The following is a 19,821-nucleotide window of genomic DNA, read 5'->3' on the forward strand; positions in this document are numbered from 1 at the left end:
TGGCTAATTCCCATCCTACTGTCAAAGATGCATGAGGTGAGAATGCAGAAATCATAGGAAAGGATTTTGATTTCATGGGACCATGAAATCTGCCAGTCTCCTGGGCAGGAACTTACTTCTAAGCAACACTTTCAAGTAACCTTTTTATTGCTTTTCAGGTCAACGTCTCCTTCAATACTGCAGAAGTTAATCGAGAGTGATCAAGCCGCACAGAAGTGCACGTGTCCTGTGTACAAATCAGCAACACATCACTTTTTAAAACAAGCATCTGGTCCCAAGACTCAGGTGGGTGTTTTTCAGAGGTGCACATAATGATGGAACTACATGGGCTCAAAACTGAAGGCCAAGGAGATATGATCTTGCTAAGCAAGATGGCCTCTGTTCTCATCTGCTGGGTAAGAAGCATGACTTGAAGAGACGAAATTAATTTCTATATTGTTGACTTTGTGCTGTATGGGGCAACCATCTGCAACCTGTATTGGAAGTTATCTGCAATCCACTCAATTTTTTTTTTTTTTTTTTTTTTGTGAATCAGGCCTGATTGACATGGTCCCTAAAGATACTGGCATCCGTGTGAAGTGATTCACTTGACTGCAGCTCATCACAGGCACATTTCGCAAACTGCAGGAGCTCCAGCTAATCTTCTCTCTGCTCCACCAAGGACTAAAAGTGGTTTACTAGGAGTGCTGGCAGTCTGGACAAGAAAAAGTCTTTATTTTTCTGTTTCTATGGTTGCAACAGCCCTTAAGAAAGATATAAATTTCCCTGCAACAACTAACTGCATATTCATTTTAAGGTAGATCTAGTTCCAGATTCCTGAGACAGAACCCTCTACCTGTTCCCAACCTCACGAAGCCAGAGCAGCAATATATAAAGTTTCTAATCTCAACAGAATTCAGTGAGCAGCACGATTGGTTTGGAAAATAAACAAAGAAAACAAAAATCCCCCAGCCCCCCATAGCAAATTTTCAGCCTCTATGTACAAAAACAATGCAAACAAGTGGAACGTTTTCATTATATTTTGTAAAACACATGTTTGGGATCAACAAAACATCAAACATCCAGACCCTAGATTACCAAAAGAAAAAAAAAAAAAAAGAATCTATTGCCATCTAATTGTCAACTCCAAGTTTAGACAGTCCTTGTCGGAAGTCATGTAATTCATCTATCTTCCCATCTAGTACATCTAAAAAATTCTTTAATTCAGTTTTAAGGTTGGTCTGCCTATGTTTGCTCTCTTCGACTTCTGTCCTTAGCATACTGACTTTCTCTTCAAGATCTTTGTTCTTTTTCTCTGCAGCCTTAAAGACAAAAGAGACAATAAGATGAATCACAGAAGAAGGATGAACCACATTTAATAGGGTAAAGCAACAAATGACAGCTCGGCTGTAAAAGTTTCCTTCCACTTCTGCAAACCGATTAACACAGGCACCTTTGAAAGCAAGTGACATGTGCTAGTCAGATTAGAAGGAAAGAAAGCCCACACAGGAAAGGACACAGATTAACTGGAAAAGATGCTTTGCATCAGATGTTGTCATTTTGGTTGATATCTTGAAATTCAGCTGGATTTAACTCATGCACTATGCATATATTTCTGTCATTGCTACAGCTGCAGAATTAGACACCGTGCCACCAATAACATACAGAATTATCCATGGTGCTTTAAACTTGAAAAACAAGCTTAGAAAATACTGCCTGAGGAGTAATATTGCTTTATTCAGAACTTTGGGATTTAGTGGTATTTTTCTTAAAGTTCCACTTTGTGTGAGCACTTGGGCAAGAAACAGAGCAGCCACATAAAACTTTCCTTGCTGCAGTTTGTTCCATTACCTTCCCTTCTCGTTAGCTCTTCTGCCTACTGCTCTCCATTTCATGTGAGTAAGCAGGTGCTTATTCTCACCACAAGCCACAGATGACAAACTTCACCATGCTGAATCAAACAAAATCCGTATTTTAACAATTGTCAGCATCTGCACTCCTCAGCAGCCTTCAAAATTATTTCAGATAATTTAGATTATCAGAGTAGTGGCTTATTTGATCAACTGGATTTTGTTTCATCGACGAGACTGCTTATATTTGCTCTCCTTTCAGGTATTAATTTATTGCATTTACACAAGCCTTTACACAAGCATTTACACAAGACTTTAACAAGCCCAGCTGCTGGCTGGAGCAGGGCTCCCAGAGCCCAGCAAGCTCCACTTTGAGGCAGAGGAGCTACATGTGCAGACCTGAGCCACAGTGAGCTATGCATTGCTGGAAAGGAATGACAGTGTGTAAACACATCCTCAGGTGACCTTTTTTTCCCCAGTGCTGTGCAGCTCTGCTCATCTGTTTCTTTTCAAAAAGCCCTCCCTGGTGCCACTGCAGCAATTTGCCACGAGTCTTGGCGTGCTGCTCAACACACATGGCTGTGGGCTCCACAAGCCCAGAGCAGCAGAAATACCAGGTACAAGACAGCCTGGAACCTGCAGGAAACAGTTGCAACATGATCCCAGGCAAAACAATTTCTGCAAGCAGCAAGGCAAAGAAATGGAGCTATTTAATTACTCCTATGCTGAGAAGGGCACGGTGTGTTTTGCATTGAATTAGCATTTTTTGCTTATATAAACCAGAACTCTTTCACCTTCAAATACTGAAGTCTGAACAGAGAACACCATATAGCTACAAGGAAGCAAGTAAATACATCAACTGTTTTTAAAATAAATTGCATTGCTAAATGGTACCTGTAATTGTTCAGATACAGATTCACATTCTGACATTAGCTGTGGTATAACTTCACCCTGCTTTCGGAGCTCTTCCAGTTCCTTTGAAAATACAAAAGGAAAAAAAAAATAAAATGAGTGCAAACTTCAATTTACAACACAATGAAAATTTGAAAATATTAAATGGCTTTGCATATTTTATTGTATTCTGCACAGTATTTGGGTGTAAAGTAATCAAAATAGCATGTCTGCATTCCCAAACACATGCTAATTTTCTACTAGAATACATTTTTCACTACATTTTTTGCTTTGTATTTCTAAAGCAGTTTAATCAAATCTCTCACAAAAATGTCATTAATTCTATTAATGAAATATTAACCTGAAACACATACATATGCAACAGACACATTCAATAAGAGAGAAATGTGGAGAGTTGTAATGCTACAAGCAATTTATAGCAAATTAGATATGAATTTTCAATGATACATGGCAGCAAAACAAAAGGCCAATTGCATTACGAGCTGCATATACAGAGGCATCATTACAGAGCACAGCTGTAATGGGCTCTCCTTCACTGTACACCTCTGAGAATCTCACAGCTCTGAAATTTGTGTTTGATTTTAGCATCACTATCCAAATTGAGAGGACTGGCTGAAAGGAGTTCATGAATAGAGCAATATGACTTGATGGGAATCCATGTCTCTAATGGAAACTGAATCAGCTTGAGTACATTAACAACACAAACCAACGCCACCAATGTGAACAGTAGAGAAAGACTCAAAGTCTGCACATTTTGCAGAAGGCTTGTCAGAGCCATCTGAAAAGCCCATTTGCAGGTCCAAGAAAAACTCTGTGACTTGAAGAGAGAGCAAGATCCTCCTCCAGAAACTGCCCAGTTTTGTCCGAAAGGCAGATTTCTTAGCTACCAAAAGATTATTTCTTCCCTAACAGGAGAGCTTACAGACTAATACCAGTGTAACAGAAGCCATAAGTCAAGATCTTCCACAGAACCAGACAGTAAGGTTTTCAAGTCCCACCAATTCTCTTCTTCTAAGTACATCAATACTCTGCAGTTCCAGTCTCACCCAAAGTTCACAAGAATCCCCTGTATCCTGGAGAGGATGCTGCTTTCTTCTGAGGTTTGCCAAAAGCAACATTACAACCTTTTTTTTTTTTTTTTTTAAATCTAGTAATTCCAGGACAACTCCAACTACTTTTATTGTTTCCACCCATTTTTTTAAGCATTAGTTTACAACAATAGAGAATCATAGAACCATTTTGGTCGAAAGAGACATTTAAGACCATTAAGTCCAACCATTAACCCAACACTGCTAGGACACTGCTAAACCATGTCCCTAAGCATCACATCTACATGGCCTTTAAATATATTCAGGGATGGTGACACCACCAATTCCCTGGGCAGCCTGTTCCAGGGTTTTACACCACTTTCTATGACTGAATTTTTCCTAATGTCCAACCTAAAACTCCCCTGGTGCAACTTGAGGCTGTTTCTTTTTGTACTGTCACTTGTTACTTGAGAGAGATTGGCTTCCATCTCACTACAACCTCCTTTCAGGCAGTTGTAGAGAGTGATAAAGTCTCCTCTCAGCTTCTTCTTTCTTTTCTTTTCTAAGATGACAAATCATGCAAGACTACAGATTTTGTGTGAACTGGATGGAAAAATTTAACTAATGGAAGAATAACTATATACAGGCAATGTCCCAGATGCTAATATAGGGCAGAGAAAAGGTTACTTGCCCTTTGTTTTGAAATCTGATCTCCTGTGCATAGACATATTAGTATATATATAACAAATGCCTGCTAGTTCACATGTCAAAATATGAATATAGTACACTATATATACTTAGTGTATATATACATATATTTAAAAAATCTCCAATAGTGTGTATTGATGATATGTAGTGTAATGCAGTGTGTGTACATATATATGTTATATACATGGTGCATGGCATATGGCATATGAGATATATACAAATATTTCACTATATAGCTCTGTCCTGTTTTCCACATCTTTGCATTTCTCTCTCCTCATTGCCTACATGAAAAGAATATCTGCAGCTCCTCTTACATGGCAACATCCAGGAGCAGCTTCATGCTGGTTTGAATTGTAGACCACAAAAAGGTTACTTAGGGGTGGTTTAGAGCTAATCAAGAACCTGTTAATGTAAGCATGCAGTCTGAAAACAAGTTAGGATATTGTCAGTATAAATGGAAGATAGGCATCTAATATGCACAAGTCAATCAATTTTCTGGTTCATTTGGCACCACAGAAATGTGAGTCTTGAGGAAAAAGCGGGCAGAGAATAAGTGTTATTATACATGCTATTACCACAGAAATGTTTGGAAGAAAATGTGACATTTTACTTTGAAATATGGGGCTGAAAAGCATATTATATTTATAACAGCACATCAAAATCCATCTCCCTAAACTATGGCCCCTTAACAGCACTGATTTTAAGAGCACCAGCAGAGATGCTGTAATGACACATGGCAAACTTCACTGCACTTGATGACAGCTTTTTCTCTTCAGCCAACACAGAGTATTTGGTCACTGTACTGAAGGAAAAAGCCACTGTTCAGGGGCTCCAAGGCACTGACACCATTGTCCTTAGAAAAAGTGATCACCCTCTATGTCAAAAATTACAGACTGGGGGACTCTTAATGAATCTGAGATACTCACTCTTGGGATTAGTCCTGAGGTCAGAAGGAGACTGTAAAATGGCAAATCTGAAGACTAAGAACCACCAAGAAACAGGTCTTGTTACCCAAACATTGAGTTATTCTGTAAATTATGTCTTTTTAATGATGGTCCTGGTGTCTACAGGAACGCAGGCTATGGGGACTGAAAAACTAAACTGTTGACATGCATACATCTGTCTGGCTTTGGGCAACAAGTTTCATCACTTCTTCTATTAGGAGTAAAGTGTTGTATACATGTAAGTATCATGTTTGTTAACCACTGCCAAATTAAAGTGTGCTGTCACAGTACATAATGCATCATGAAACTGGGACCGAGGAACTTTATCAACTGGCTAAGGAGCTGGACATGGACAATCTAGAAACAGGCTATACATATCTGTCTACAAATAGCTGAAGGGTGGATGCCAGAAGGATGGAGCCAGTCTCTTTTCAGTGTTACCCAGTGACAGGACAGGGAGCAATGGACATAAACTCAAACACAGGAAATTCCATCTCAACATGAGAAAAAGCTTCCTTACTGCGAGGGTGCTGGATCACAGAGAGGTCGTAGAGTCTCCTTCAACAAGGATCTCCAAAACCTGCCTGGACACATTTCTGTGTGACCTGCCCTAAGTGGTCCTGCTTTGACAGAGGGGTTGGACTTGATCTCTGGAGGTCCCTTTCAACCCACAGCATTCTATGATTCTGTGAACACCCTGACATACTGGACTGTCAGTCCATAAATCTACACCCTAAGTGAGAACCAGACAAACCCACTAAAACTCCAAAGCGTGCCATTTCTGTGTTCTGGGCACTTACCAGTTCTTTGTCCTGAAGTTCTGTTTCCAGTTCCTGGAGACGTCTACTCAATTGTGCATTTCTTTCCTTCTCCTTATCTATTTCATTGCATTGTTCCTCCAGTTCTTCAATCTTTAAGAAATGTCAGACATTAGGTGCAAATTTTCAAATTTCTGAAAATCTGGGGCAGAACACAGCTACAGTAAATAGGCATTGCTCCAGTGAGTGTCTGAGAATAGTATAGACAATTTTAATTTGTCATGAATCTGTTCCCTAAACCATAGCACTTTATTCACTGCAACCAAAATTATCACTTCTTTCCTTAAAAGAGCCAATTTGCTCATCCACTAGGAAGCCCTGGGACTGTGTTTATTCTCTCTTGCACAGTATCTCATGTAAGTACTCAAGAATGCACAAAACACTGAGCTGATAAATTAAGTGGAGCTGTGGATAAAATCTGTACTTCACTTCTAAGAAACCAACACAAGACTATAAGGGTTGGGTTTTCTTAAGGCAGCAAGGAGAAGAAATCTCTCCAGTGCTCCCAGCCTTGCCTCCTCAGGGGCTGCTTATTTGTTCTAGTTAGAGTATGAGGGACACAACATCAAAACTTTGGGGGGAGAACCAGTTCAGAGCAATGTATGACACTTTGTTCTCTTGCCCAGGGACGTGCTTTGCTTTCTCCATACCTTCTCCTGCCAGCTCTGAATTTAGTTCCCAGGGGATGCACTTCCCACAGGCCAATGGGCCAGCTCATTAAAGTAGATACTTTAATTCTCAGCTTCGTGTTGCTTTGGGATTATAACTTGTCTCAGTGGAAGGTAGAGCAGTATGCAAAAAATTCTGACCCAATTAATGAAGGAGAAGGAACTTCCCAGGGCACTGCAGTGGTGCAGCACTGAGCAAGGAACCTATCTGGGTGAAAAGCTCAGAAAACCTCTCTGTAAAGACAAAGTGCATCATACAGAGAGTGTTGCTGCACAGTCTGGTTAGACACTAACACAATGACATTGCAGCTGCAGTAAGGCAGTGTTTTGGTAATTTCATATCCATGCTACAGCTACTGAGGGTGTGGCACGTCCATCAGTTGCTCTTAACAAAAACAACTTTTCTATGCAACATACAGAAAAATGAAAAAATGATGCCGGAAATTATGGTATTTCCTTACAACCTACTGTTCCAGTGTCTCACTTTTCCCCTATACAAAAGAGACTGGATATAAGAATCCAAATCATCTAATAACTAATCTTAATTTTTTAGTGTAACACGAGTGAATATAGATCTGGTTTGACATCTGAATTATCACTGTGAACACCTAAAATACATGTGGCTAGATAGAGAGCATCTGCCTTGGGAAAAAGCTTGCTCCACGTGGATCTTCAGTGCTGACAGACAATCCAGGCCACCTTCAATGCTGAAATATTGTTTGCAGCCTACTGACACACAAAGAGATACAGAATTCCTTCCTTCTTTGAAGGCAAACTTTATCCCTTCCCCCTCCCCCAAATCCTCAATAGACTGATGCAACTTGAATGAGCTCTGCTCTAAACATCCCAGTGATCCACCTAAGTGAGCAGAAAATGGACCCAGCTTTTACAAAGACATTTAAGACGAATATAGTGAAACTGTCCCTGAAAGCAGTGTTCATGGAAACCAGAATCCCCCATGGCCAGGCTGGTGTCAGTCCCATGTGGGGCTGTTACAGACAGCACAGTGTTATTTGAGGGACAGTACCAACGACTGCTCAAAACAGAGGCTTTAAAACTTTAAACTTCTGAATTGTTCTCTGCTGCTCACACTTATTCTTACCTTACTGAGAAAGGTTCTGTCAGTAACAGAGGGGAAAAGGCTTTGGTGAGATACGCCTGGCAATAGCCCTGGAGGACTTGGCTTGCAGTCTGCAGTGCTGAGGACATAACTCATGTCCTCATTTTCCTGCCTGCCATCAGGATTTGCTTCTAATACTGAGTAGTTCCCAGCCTGGTTTCCTGTGGGCAACCACACCATAACCATGCCTTCTGCTCATTCATCATCTGGCAGCATTTAAATGAGCTTTGAAAGGGATATGCAAGAGCAACCCACTTCTAAAATCTTTCTGGTTTTTGACCCTGGTCAGCAACCCCTGCTGACACCAAGTGTCCCAAATCAAGGTTCAGGGAGCTTCATCTGACGAGGCAGCACCAATCCTCCTGTGGATCCCCAGCTCTTTGAACTTCCCTGCCTGCTGTGTGCAGAGAGAAGCAGCTGCTTTTCAAAGACAAAATCTGTCTCCTAAAACACACACAAAGCAACAGAATTCCAAGAGAAAGAGCAAAGGCAGGAGCAGCTAACTAGAAGAGATGGTTCTCCTGTAGGTATGTTGTGATACCTTGCTCCTGAGCTGGTCATTTTCATCCTTGCAGGCTGAGAACTGCTTCTTCCAGTGCTCGATGCTGGCGGCAGACTCCTGCAGCGCGGTGGTCAGCCGGGCATTGCTTTCCCGCAGTGTCTGCAGCTCTACCTCCCACTTCTTCACGTTGGATGAACTGAGGAAAAATGTGTCCATTAGGAAGCTTCACTCTATAATCCTGCCTACCACTGCTCTTTACCTGACCACAAATTCATCCACCTTTGCTATGTGTTTACCAGTTATTTGTTGTTGTAAGATCAATACTACTCAAGGGGTATGTCACTGCTTTTAGCCATTGCCTTCTTAAGGAGAACATAATCCCTAATTTTTCCATCTCTGCCAAGACCATGGGATCTGTGAACTCCAGAAAGTGACCTGTGTGTCTGGAACAGCAGTCTTGCTGTCAAAGCAGGATGTAGGGTCAAGCTGTCAGCTGGGATCTGCACCATGTGCAACCAGGAATTTATCTGGGTGCTGTTCACAATCTGTGTTCACCTCCAGAGCTGCATGGCTGTGCTATGCCAAGCACCTGCTGCATGGTACATGTACAACAAAGCAACTCTGCACGTTTGCAGATGGTACAATAATTCAGAACAGAAGATGTCACGGTATCTATACTGCAGCAGTATCTATATTTGATTTTTTTATGCTCAGCCTTAAATCCAAGTGTTACATAATGCTGAAGAATTAAACTACTCATTCCCCAAAGCTTCGACCTGCAGCATAGACACAAGATTAGAGAGTGAATGGAAGGAAGGCTTTGAAACTCCCTACATGCTAGTTGCTACATGCCTCTGGAGATGTCCTGAGCAAGAGGAATGAGCAAACATTATGATTTGAAATAGGTTACACTATTGAAATGTAAATAAAGGGAGATGACTTACTTCAAATATAATATGTGCAACCTTAGCATTGCTCACTGGGTAACACTGCTTATGGTGCTGCTGCTTTAATTTTTAAATATCTTTTTAAGAGTAGCTTGATCCTGTTAGATTTTCTTCCCATTCGCAGATACATTCATATGCAAGAGGCAGAAAAGGCAAGATCCCAGTAGAGAATGATTCTATTTTAAGGTTGTAACTTTGCATATTTCAATGTCTGTATTTTCACTACAGCTGCAAATTACTCTTCTCAGCATTTTCAAATAGTTTACCAAAGCAAATAGCAAAAAAATGTGACTTCAAGGGACATTGTCCACAGCTTTAGAAACACCCTCCTAAGACTTCTAAGCAGCTCAGTCAAATTATATTCCTCACTTCAGCTTTTTAGGGTTGAGTTAATTCCTTTTTATAATTTTAAGTATCCATATCTATTGTCTTCAGAGTAAATGTAGCAAACTCAAAGAGGAGGAGAGTTTGGCTTCACATGTTATCAGTAGCAATTGTTCCCTCCTGGCTTTAATGTTATTTCTGTAGCTCTACAACTTCACAAACATAGATGGTTATAAGAGGTGGCATCAGAGGAATAAAAGAGATCTCACTTCATCACCAACTGGATCAGGAGAAAACTAATTGGTAATTAGCTGTCAACTGGGTACTGGGAGGTACTTGCTAAACTCTGCTCACTCATCAGTTCTGCTGCATCATTTAAAACGAATGTAATTACATTTGAATAACTTCTGTTAATATGATTACCATCAGATAATCACAGCATGCTATTCCGATGCAATTTAGGTATTAAAGGAGCTTCACCTTTGGGCTAGAGCAATTTTTAATTTATCATTCTCAGACTTGAGATGTGCCTCAGCAGGACCACCATGTGATGCCTTCTCATCGTCTGTGCCGTTCACACTGGATGCTCGAGTGGAAGATGGTGTTTCACGTCCAGATTCCTGCAGCACAACACACAAATGAACATTGCATCTCCTGCAACACCACAAAACCAATTCCATTATAATCTTGATCCCACACCATCCTGCTGAGACCTAGCCTGCATATGCTTTCCTGGTGACAAACACACAGCCTGCACATCTTGGTTGCAAAGCTGCTCTGTTTAAGAAGAATGAAAAAATAATAATGATAAAAAAAAAGTCCACTGAATGTGTTTACAAAAGATGTTTTAAGAGTTTTAACTGCAAAGGCTTGTGTTTTCTAAAGATTGTTTGGTTTTTTTAATATCATGAACCAATACACCTATGTGCACCTGGAAGCATGAAAGTCCAAATCAAAAATGAAAAAGGAGATACTGTTCTGCTTGGTGCTGATCACCTACAGAGAACAAAATGAACCATAAAGACCATGACCAAAATCTTTAAAATATGAGTATCCAAAGTCAGCTTCTTAGATCAGTACTTGTGGACCCTACAAAGAAGGTTAGTTGCAAGAGTAAGAACATTCAGCAGCTTTTTTTTCTGATCATGCATCTGAATTCTTTTCTAATCAAAATTCATCTAACCTTCTCCCAAACATCGGTCCGGGCCAAGAATGCTGCTGAATAGGGTTCATTCTTACCTAATGCAATGCCTATGAAAATATAATCAAACTCATAAAGAGGATGGGACAACACTAAATTTCTTCAGTTTGTAAGGCACCCAGACCTCCCTGGGCAGAGAAGCACTTGGTGTGCTGCCTAGAAAAGGGTATGGTACAGGTACGAGGAAAAACTTTTCACTGAGAGGATGACAGAACACTGGAACAGGCTGCCCAGGCTGCCAGAGTCTCTGGAGACATCCAAAATCTGCCTGGATGCATTCCAGTGTGATCTACTCTAGGTGATCCTGCTCTGGCAGGGGGCTTGGAGTAGGTGAACTGTCGAGGTCCCTTCCAACCCCTAACATTCTGTGATTCTGTGATATACTCTTCCAACCACTCCCTAAAGCATTGCCTTTGTGCCTACACAACAACTTATTAGCCACACCTAGGCAATGAAACTCTATGGCCACTAAGTCAATCTCTCCTGCAGCACTAGATTAGTCAGATGACAAAAAAGTATCTCAGTGAACCTCATTCACTGTCTGCTGAAGCACTATGCTGACTTACATTTTTTTTCTTACTGACTTACAGAACAAATCAAAGGATGTATATTTTTCCCTGTTATTATGAACAACTCAAGAACTTGGTGAAAAAAACCCAACAACCAAAACCAAAACACACACCATTACATGAAAGCTAACACCATGGAAGGATGAAAAATATTCCTCTAACAATGTTGATGTCCCACAGCTGACAATTACCTTTGCCAATCTTCCTTTTATATTCCTTAAGCTTGCTGCCTGAAGCTGGTGCAGGCCATTAGAAAATTTAACTTTATCAAAATATTTATCCTGCATGCATACATTCATACATAAAAACTAAATTACAGACCTGGGAATGATTGCTTGAGGTTTCAATTTTCTCTTGAGATCTGTCTCTTGCTAGCTTGGCAGCTTCTTTTACTTCTTGGAACTTCTCTGCAAACTGGAAAAAGCATGAAAGATATTTATTAAAATGATTTATCATCTATTAAACTATTCAGATTACTATCTTTATATGGTTCATAGATCTCCAAAAGTGAACAACTGACTCTGGCAATTTACATTTTTTGGCAAGAAAAGAACATTTTAGTTCTTTGGCAGGCAAGTCCTCTCAAAAGGAACGGGAGTGTTTCTAAAAGAGGGACATCACTGTGGCTGTGTAGATCACAGTAATAACCCATGGAGAAAAAAGGAGCTATTAGTGTCTACTGGTTTGATCTGGTTTTGTTTTGTTTATTTCCTCTCCCTCCTCTGTTTCACTTGGTGCTGACAGTCTATGAAAGTTGAAAGTACAAAAGACATGTTTGGATTAAAAAAAAATTATCAATGTCTTCTATTCCTAAGAGCAAGTCAATTAAATTAAAGAACGCAAACGAGCTCATCTGCAGGGTGCAAGCAAGGCATTATCAAGACACAGAAACAAATAAGAGTAAAGTAGATCTGAATGTATGATGGGGCCATAAGAAAACACAGAGTTTCTAGTCTAATTTTCATATTACTGGCAAAAATAAAGACAGAAGACTTCAGAGAAAGGGCCTGAAAGTCTCCTGTAAGAGGATTATATCAAACGGGGGGAGGTAGGGGAAAGCAAAGATAACAATGAAAAGAAATGATTCCAGTCTCTGCAAGTTGCTGTAGGACATCTGCTCCAAAGTCAGTCTGGCACTTTTGAAAGACAAATATTATTGCAGCCAGTCAGAATTGCAGAGATTTAAAGACTTTAAACAGAGTTTCAGGTTTTAAGTGTTGAATTGCAGAGATGATAGAAAAGACATACTACATAATATTTTTTTAAAATCAGGATGTATTTAGTAATGCATGGGTAACTCTGTCATCCTGCTAAATAGCTTGGTCTTGCCTGCCTGTGTTTTGAGTAACTTGAAATGCTACAAAGGAAAGATGTATTAAAAATAAAAATAGATGTATTTTGTTGCACAGTTAGTGAAAGTATTGCCATTATATCCTCCGATAATTAATAACACAACAAAACTGCAAATAAAAGCATAAAAACATCTTATTTTATAGCCAAGGAAAGAGAAAAATCTTTATCCACTTATTAATCTCATCTTCTAACTTTTAGATTTACTGCAGGTATTTAGCATGCTCCTTCTCAGTAAAATAATGGGACTATAAAGACTGATATAACAAATCTTCTCCAAATGGTCTAACAGAAATCTGGGAGTTTATTTGGAGGAACCTGTGTTTTTTATAACACACCCAGATGAAAATTTTCACATACATCATTCTTAAGGCCCATGGATGAGCACATTCTCAAAGCCAAGTGAATTTTGGGGTGTAGGCTACACTCTGTGATGATGCTTATGAATGAAGATCAAGCTCTTAAATCCAGCTGTTTTCTATACAACAGCTGAATTTGCATATGCAAAGTATGTGCTCTCAGATGGCAGCAGTTGTTATCTGATGGCATGTGCAGTCACTACACACAAACGACTTGATTACCTTTGTAGCACTATGAAGATCATTAGAAACAACTACATTACATTTTTGCCTTAAGTGATTTAACTCCAGCTTTACACAAAACGTATCTCCTGCTGTGACAAAACAGAGTTAACAAACTGATTACTTCTAAAATATTATATCAACAGCAATAGCTACACTTGGGTTTCCTTAAAATAGTAAAGGCCTGTTCTGAGCTCTCTTTTACAATAAATCTTTATGGCAAGTGTGAGAAATTTATGGTGGGTTCTTCATGGACTATATGAAACATGAAAAGGCAAAAAGAATTGGAAGCAATCCATCAAATTTTATTTTTGCATCTATCTTCATAAAGCACACAAGAGATGCTGTGCAAATCTATGTGAGCAGAGAAGAAAAGGACATTTTGACACATTTTCATAATAATAACTTAAAAAGTGTACATGACTGAGCAAAACTAATCTTCAATACAAAGCCAATAATGATCTCATTGCTCAGTAGATTTCAGTTATGTTTACCAACCCATGTGTTTAACACATTGGCTTTTAGAAACAAGAGCAAATAATTTTTCACCATCTTAGTGACAAACCTTCAGCTTTAAGAGTAAAAATATTACCCATTCTTGTTGTTGTTACAAATGTAAAGATGACTGTTACAGAAACAGTAGTTTCTATTTTCCCCTTACCCCATACACTTGGAAACGTCCATAAAGAGTTCTGCTGCTGCTGCTTCTTCATTCTTAGCTAATTAATGCCTGCTACATTTTACTAACAGTTTGCTTTTGAAAGCTACTGAGGATTACTTGGCTTATTATGAAATTTAAGTCTTTCACTTGATTACTCTTCTGAGTGCAGCAACGTGGTGGTGACAGCCCAAACTTGTATAGCATTACCAATGCTAATTACTACAGCAGCAGACCAGGCATTTCTGAAGCTACTCAGATTCTGAGGCTGTCTGAGAGTGATGGCATGGCCACACTGTCTAATCACTGGCAGAAATTAGGATGCTTTATTGCTGTAACTGATTTTTGCTGTCCCAAACATAACTATCAAATAATTGATACCACAAAATCCTGTGCTATCTCCAAGATCTAAATGGACTTTGAGTGACCAAACTATTGCAACAATAGGGAGTGCTTTTAAAACGTGCCATTCCTAGTTAGAAAGTGAAATAATCTGTTTAGGAAATGACAACTTGACAAATGTTGTCTCGAGGAGTAATAAATACCCCAAACCAAATAAAAAATCCATTTCCTTCCATCTTTATTCCCTTCATCTCCCTTCTTTCCTCCATCCTCGTCTGTGGGCAGATAGTGTTCCCCAAAACGGGTAAAAAAGCCACTAGAGTTAAGAGAAACCCCAACTAAACACCACTCCAATAGTGCATCATGGATTACATGACGTGTCTGACCATGCTCCATGAAGTTGCAAGACTAAGCTGCAATACAGGAAAGATTTGTTGCTACAACATGTGAGGAGCCTTTTAGTCTAAGGCTGCTGCAGCCCATGAGCACTGTTTAATTTTGAGTCTTGGCCAGTGAAATTTAACGGGGACCCAAGGATGCCACTGTGCATTGCACAGATTATTTAAAGGCTGTTCAAACCTGCAGCTAGCTTGTCACCTGAAGAAATAAATACATATTTAAATAGACCTCCTTTGCATTTTATACACTACAGAACATTATTTTGCATGTGTAACTTTTAAGCTCCTGATCTGGTATTATATTTCACGTCTCCTCCTGCCAAGTTGTGGCAGTGTCAGATGAAACAGCTGCTCCCACCCAAAGCAGTCTCATAAATATTTCAGCGCCCTCCGGGTTTGCAGAAGGCTGGGTGATGCAAAGTTCTCATTGGGGAGCACGCTGTGCTGTGACCCACAACACACACATGGTTTTGCCTGTGTTTTTTTCTAGATGAACCCTCAGTACCAGGCAGTTTGGCAGAAAATAAGAAAGGGGTCAGTAATTTGCTCTAGCACATCCAGTGCACTGCCAGCACCCATGCCAGGTGGCCCAGGGGGCTGGGCTGCATGCTGGGGTCAGGGCCAGGTACTGCTTCAAGCTTTCTCCCCTACAACACAGTGCCTGGGAAATACCACACACACAACATGCATGCATGTAGAGAAATCACGTCCAGTGCTTCCCAGATGTTAGGTGAAGTTGTTTTATGATGTGCAAAGTCTGGGTTTACTGGGTTTCTCACCTGTATAAAACTTTGCCCCTAATACCCTTGGGCTATCTAGAGCTCCTCAGACAGCATGTCTGTGTTGAAACATCCTGAATGCTGCTAGCAGAAATCTTACTTGACCAACTCATGTGCAAAACACATCACCACCTTTACAGCCCTGCCTCTTCATCACACCCAGGCACACCATTAATTCCATTTTGATTCCTGTTTCAGCTTGGCTGCAGCAATGTCTGAATGATGTCTTGAGAACCTTTTGAGGCACAGGGTGAGAGGGAAGAAAAGGAGGGTCAGCAACTCCTGAAAGAGGGGAAAAGGACTCTGGGAACATCAGCTTTAAATTGTGGGATTCTCCCAATCAATGTGAATGATAATTAGGTTACTAGGTCACGGAATGCAGTTTTCATTAATGGCTCATTTTTAATTTAAATTGCTTTTCCCTATAGGTATGGATTAATGCTTAAATATCTCAAGAGAAGCAAAGTATTAGAAACAGGCAATGTCTTTTATTAGTCCAATCAATATACTTAAAAATGCAGACATATTTAGGTGTGCTAACCTCTTCTCTTGTCTCATTATTATTCATTGTTTTCAGCGTTTTTCAGATTTATTTATTTAAAGCCAGGGCTATTGATCTCTGGTTCAGTGGTGTTCTAGTGAGTCCTTCCAATTTCTGACTAAAAGTTTCAATCAGTTCCTGTAAAACTGTCAAGCTTTGATTTATATCTTTTATAGGAGCTTGATATCAACAGAAAATGAAACTTGATTTACTATTCCCAATACACTTATACATCTGTAATCTGTCCATCATCTCTGATCTTTCTTACTAATGGTTCAAAAATTAAAGTGAGAAGCCTGGTTGCTAAGGGGTATCTTTGTCCCATTGCTTTGCATGGTGGCAATAAACCAGGCTATCTTACATTTTCCAGCTAGGTAACTGTCATCACAAACCATTTTCAGAAGACCCTTAAGGTCTCTCCTTTGGTGTTCGGACCACAGAATCTTTCTACTGATTTGAAAAGCTCTTCCTGCAAGTAGAAAGCTGTATTATCAGCAGTGGGCTCTTCAGAAGCTCATGCAGTGCAAACAGATGCACAAACCAATCTGGAGAGAAACGGAGCTGGTGTTGAGGCCAGTGTGCCCACATGGTATGCTTTTCAGATTGGCTCTGGTCTGGCTACATGGCATTAAGAAGCTGCTTCCTGATACCAGCACTACATTTATCTAAGTACACGTTTGGTCATTTGGGGAGAATATTTTAAAATCTCTCAGATTACAGTGAAAGGAACTTTAAATGTATCTCATGGTTTCTTAGACCTCTCACCACCTGAGCCAGTCTCAGCACCTTCTACTCCCCACACTGACAGTTTAACCCTAGCCAGCACCAAGGTATGTGTGATCACCTGTCATGTTACAGAGGTGTGAACTCAGTAATCCAGGATTTAAAATTACTGTCCATTGGTGCTGATCCTTCTATTTGGTGTCCTAAGGTTGCATTGTCTCATGCCTATCTGCTACTCAAAACAAACTATTCTTGAAGATCATAGAATCATGGAATCATTTATGCTGGAAAAGACCTTCAAGATCATTGAGCCCTACATGAGAGAATTTGTGCCATGCCCAAGGACAGAAATTTGAGCCAGCTGACAAAACCCAGTGTCAGGTAGCCATGCCTCAGGTGTCAACTATGTGTAAGGTAAGTAGGGAGGTTTTTACCACATGAACAAACACTCGGCAAAATCTAACGACAGAGGATGTGTTTTTAAATTGCTGACTGTTCACAACAAGAGGCATTTCTAGAGTTTACAAGCCTGGAGTTGTAGCCAGTGCCTGGTCCAGGGAAGTGTTGCATTAATACCAAACTCATGGTGAGGTCTGACATCTGAGAGAGGCAGCTCTGCTATCAACCTGGTGTCAGACCTCCTGGGCTACTCAACTCTGTAACACTGCCATGACTCACTGCCACCTCCTCAGGTCTACAATAAAGCAGCTTTGGGTCAGGTCTGCAAATCACACCACCGAGCTAAAATACCAAAAGTGAAATATTCTTTTAATCCATATCAGTTTACCTGAGCCTCCTGAAAGCACATCTCCACTAACAGTGGTATCTGCAAAATGAGGGCACCAGCAAGTCCCAGGGGGTGGGAGCCTCTTCACATTGGTTAGCTACCAACAGCAGCAAGCCATCAAAATGTAATTTCTGAGGCTGGGACAGCAATTCTCTTCCTTCAGACACTTTAGGCAGCCCTAATGCCAACAGTACTGCCATATCAGTGGTTCTTTCACTTCTGGTGCCATTTTCAGCTGAAATGAGCACATAGACCAGGGAGATGCCAGAAACCATTACTGAGTTCATGTTGTTTCAGTAATGGTTAGCACAACAAACATGAATGCTTCCAGCCATGCTGGGCAAGATACTGTTGAGGTCACCTCATTGGTACCATTGTCAGTGGTAAGACTTAATTCATAATTTTGACTACAAATTTTGCAATACTACCTGCTTCTGTATATACAGACATTGGGGAGTTACAGGAGATGGGAACCTGGATGGATGAAGAGGACTTGTGGAAGCATGCAGCTCAGGTCAGGTGGATATATGCAATTCTTCAGTAACAAGAAACCCACTCAGAAATTCAGTGAGCCCCATTACCTTGGTCAGCTGCTGCTCGGAGGGAAAGCCCAAACCAAACACAGTATTTGCTCTGCTGTCTGCCCACTGGCCAAACTTCTGTGATGTTTTAGTGAAGGTCATGTTAGGTGTGATTGTGCTGTTTATGATCACCTGTTTAAAAACAGATCAGAAAAGGAATTAAAAAGAGGAAGCCACATCAGAAATGCACATCTGAGCAACAATATCATCAAAAGCAATTAGCATTCTAAACTGGAAATGGCTGTACTCAGAAGATTTCTTCCCCCCCCCCCTCCCCTCCCCCCCAGAATCCAGTTTCTCCCTTGTCTTACTTCAACCAGGAATTTTGATATTTTGTCTTCTTTTTCCAGAGCATGGTCCTGCAGTTAAACACAGCTGCAGGAACGTCACTGAACTCAAAGCAACAGCAGGGACAGGAGCTATGAAATCACCCTGGCAGAAATGCAGATCCTGAATCCTTTCTTTTCAGCATTACAGGCAGGCACCCAGGATGGCCACAGGCCTCCAAGCAAAGTGTTCACTAGCAACAGCTGTCCTCTGAGTAGCGGAGCAAAGAGAAATTTCTGTATTTCTCCACTTGACCTTGAGCTTCCACGAGCAGAATAGCAGAGACATGTCAGAAATTAAAACAAAACAAAAGAAAACAAAACAAACCCAAACCCAACAAACAAGCAACAAAAAAACAGGGAGAAAATGATCACTTAATAATGAGTTTAATTTGGGAGGGTAGTGAGGTGCATCACCAGCAATGTGCATGCAGTATCAAACGTGGGCCTCACGACAAATACTCTGCCACTTTACACAAGTTAACTAATAGGTACTTCACCACCAGCAACCTTGACAGCCACCAGTGGTTCTTGCAATTAAAGAAATAGCCAACAATAGGAAAGCTGCTGGAATGAGGTCTCTGAGGAGCTTGGTGTAAGAAGCATGAAATGTAATCTTGCACAAAGGAGTGAGATATGTGCCAGTTCATTATCAAAAATCTTAACTTTGTTTTCAAGATACACCATTATATGAGTCTAGAGACCACTTCCCCTGGAAATTAATTCATGTACAATGTTCTTTCTGCTAAAAAAATAGCAGCTTTCTTTAGTAATGTGTACCATCAGTTCCAATATGCAAATTATGCAGTAATTAAGCCAAATCTGTGGGACAGTTTAATTAACATGATCAGGAAGTATCCTGGCAACATCGTTTACTATGTATTCCAAGCAGCTTTTTTTTCCCCTAAACTATCAATTACATTTAGCAAAAAAAGCATGAATTAAATTTAGCAGAGAAAGATCTTTACTTGCCTCTGTCCCCTCCCTAACTTCTGACCTCTGTGCTGATGCTTTTATTTGCTTTCTTAGAAATTGCTCAGCTTCAGTGAGTCCCTCTTTTTGCGTCATCACCTTCAAGTAAACATACCATTTTCTGCCATTTCCTACCACTCAAAAGTTTCACCAAAAAGATCAAATCAGAGGTGGGCCAGTTGTTTTTGCATGGGAATAAACAGGGAAAGAAAG

The 19,821-nt window shown here is 40.3% G+C and overlaps 1 protein-coding gene across 1 annotated transcript in view; it reads right to left on the minus strand.

Moving 5' to 3' along the window:
- Window positions 1–1,112: 1,112 nt before the first annotated feature.
- HOMER2 (homer scaffold protein 2) overlaps window positions 1,113–19,821 on the minus strand; it is a 38,037-nt gene continuing 19,328 nt past the window's right edge. The window contains exons 3-9 of the mRNA XM_054387716.1: window positions 18,311–18,442; window positions 11,892–11,984; window positions 10,281–10,420; window positions 8,569–8,725; window positions 6,222–6,332; window positions 2,724–2,804; window positions 1,113–1,301 (exon numbers count right to left, since the gene is read on the minus strand). Of these exons, the coding sequence (XP_054243691.1) occupies window positions 1,113–1,301; window positions 2,724–2,804; window positions 6,222–6,332; window positions 8,569–8,725; window positions 10,281–10,420; window positions 11,892–11,984; window positions 18,311–18,442 (903 nt within the window). The remainder of the gene's footprint in view (window positions 1,302–2,723; window positions 2,805–6,221; window positions 6,333–8,568; window positions 8,726–10,280; window positions 10,421–11,891; window positions 11,985–18,310; window positions 18,443–19,821) is intronic.

This window comes from Indicator indicator, chromosome 16, assembly GCF_027791375.1.
Source record: "Indicator indicator isolate 239-I01 chromosome 16, UM_Iind_1.1, whole genome shotgun sequence".
Lineage (NCBI taxonomy): Eukaryota > Metazoa > Chordata > Aves > Piciformes > Indicatoridae > Indicator > Indicator indicator.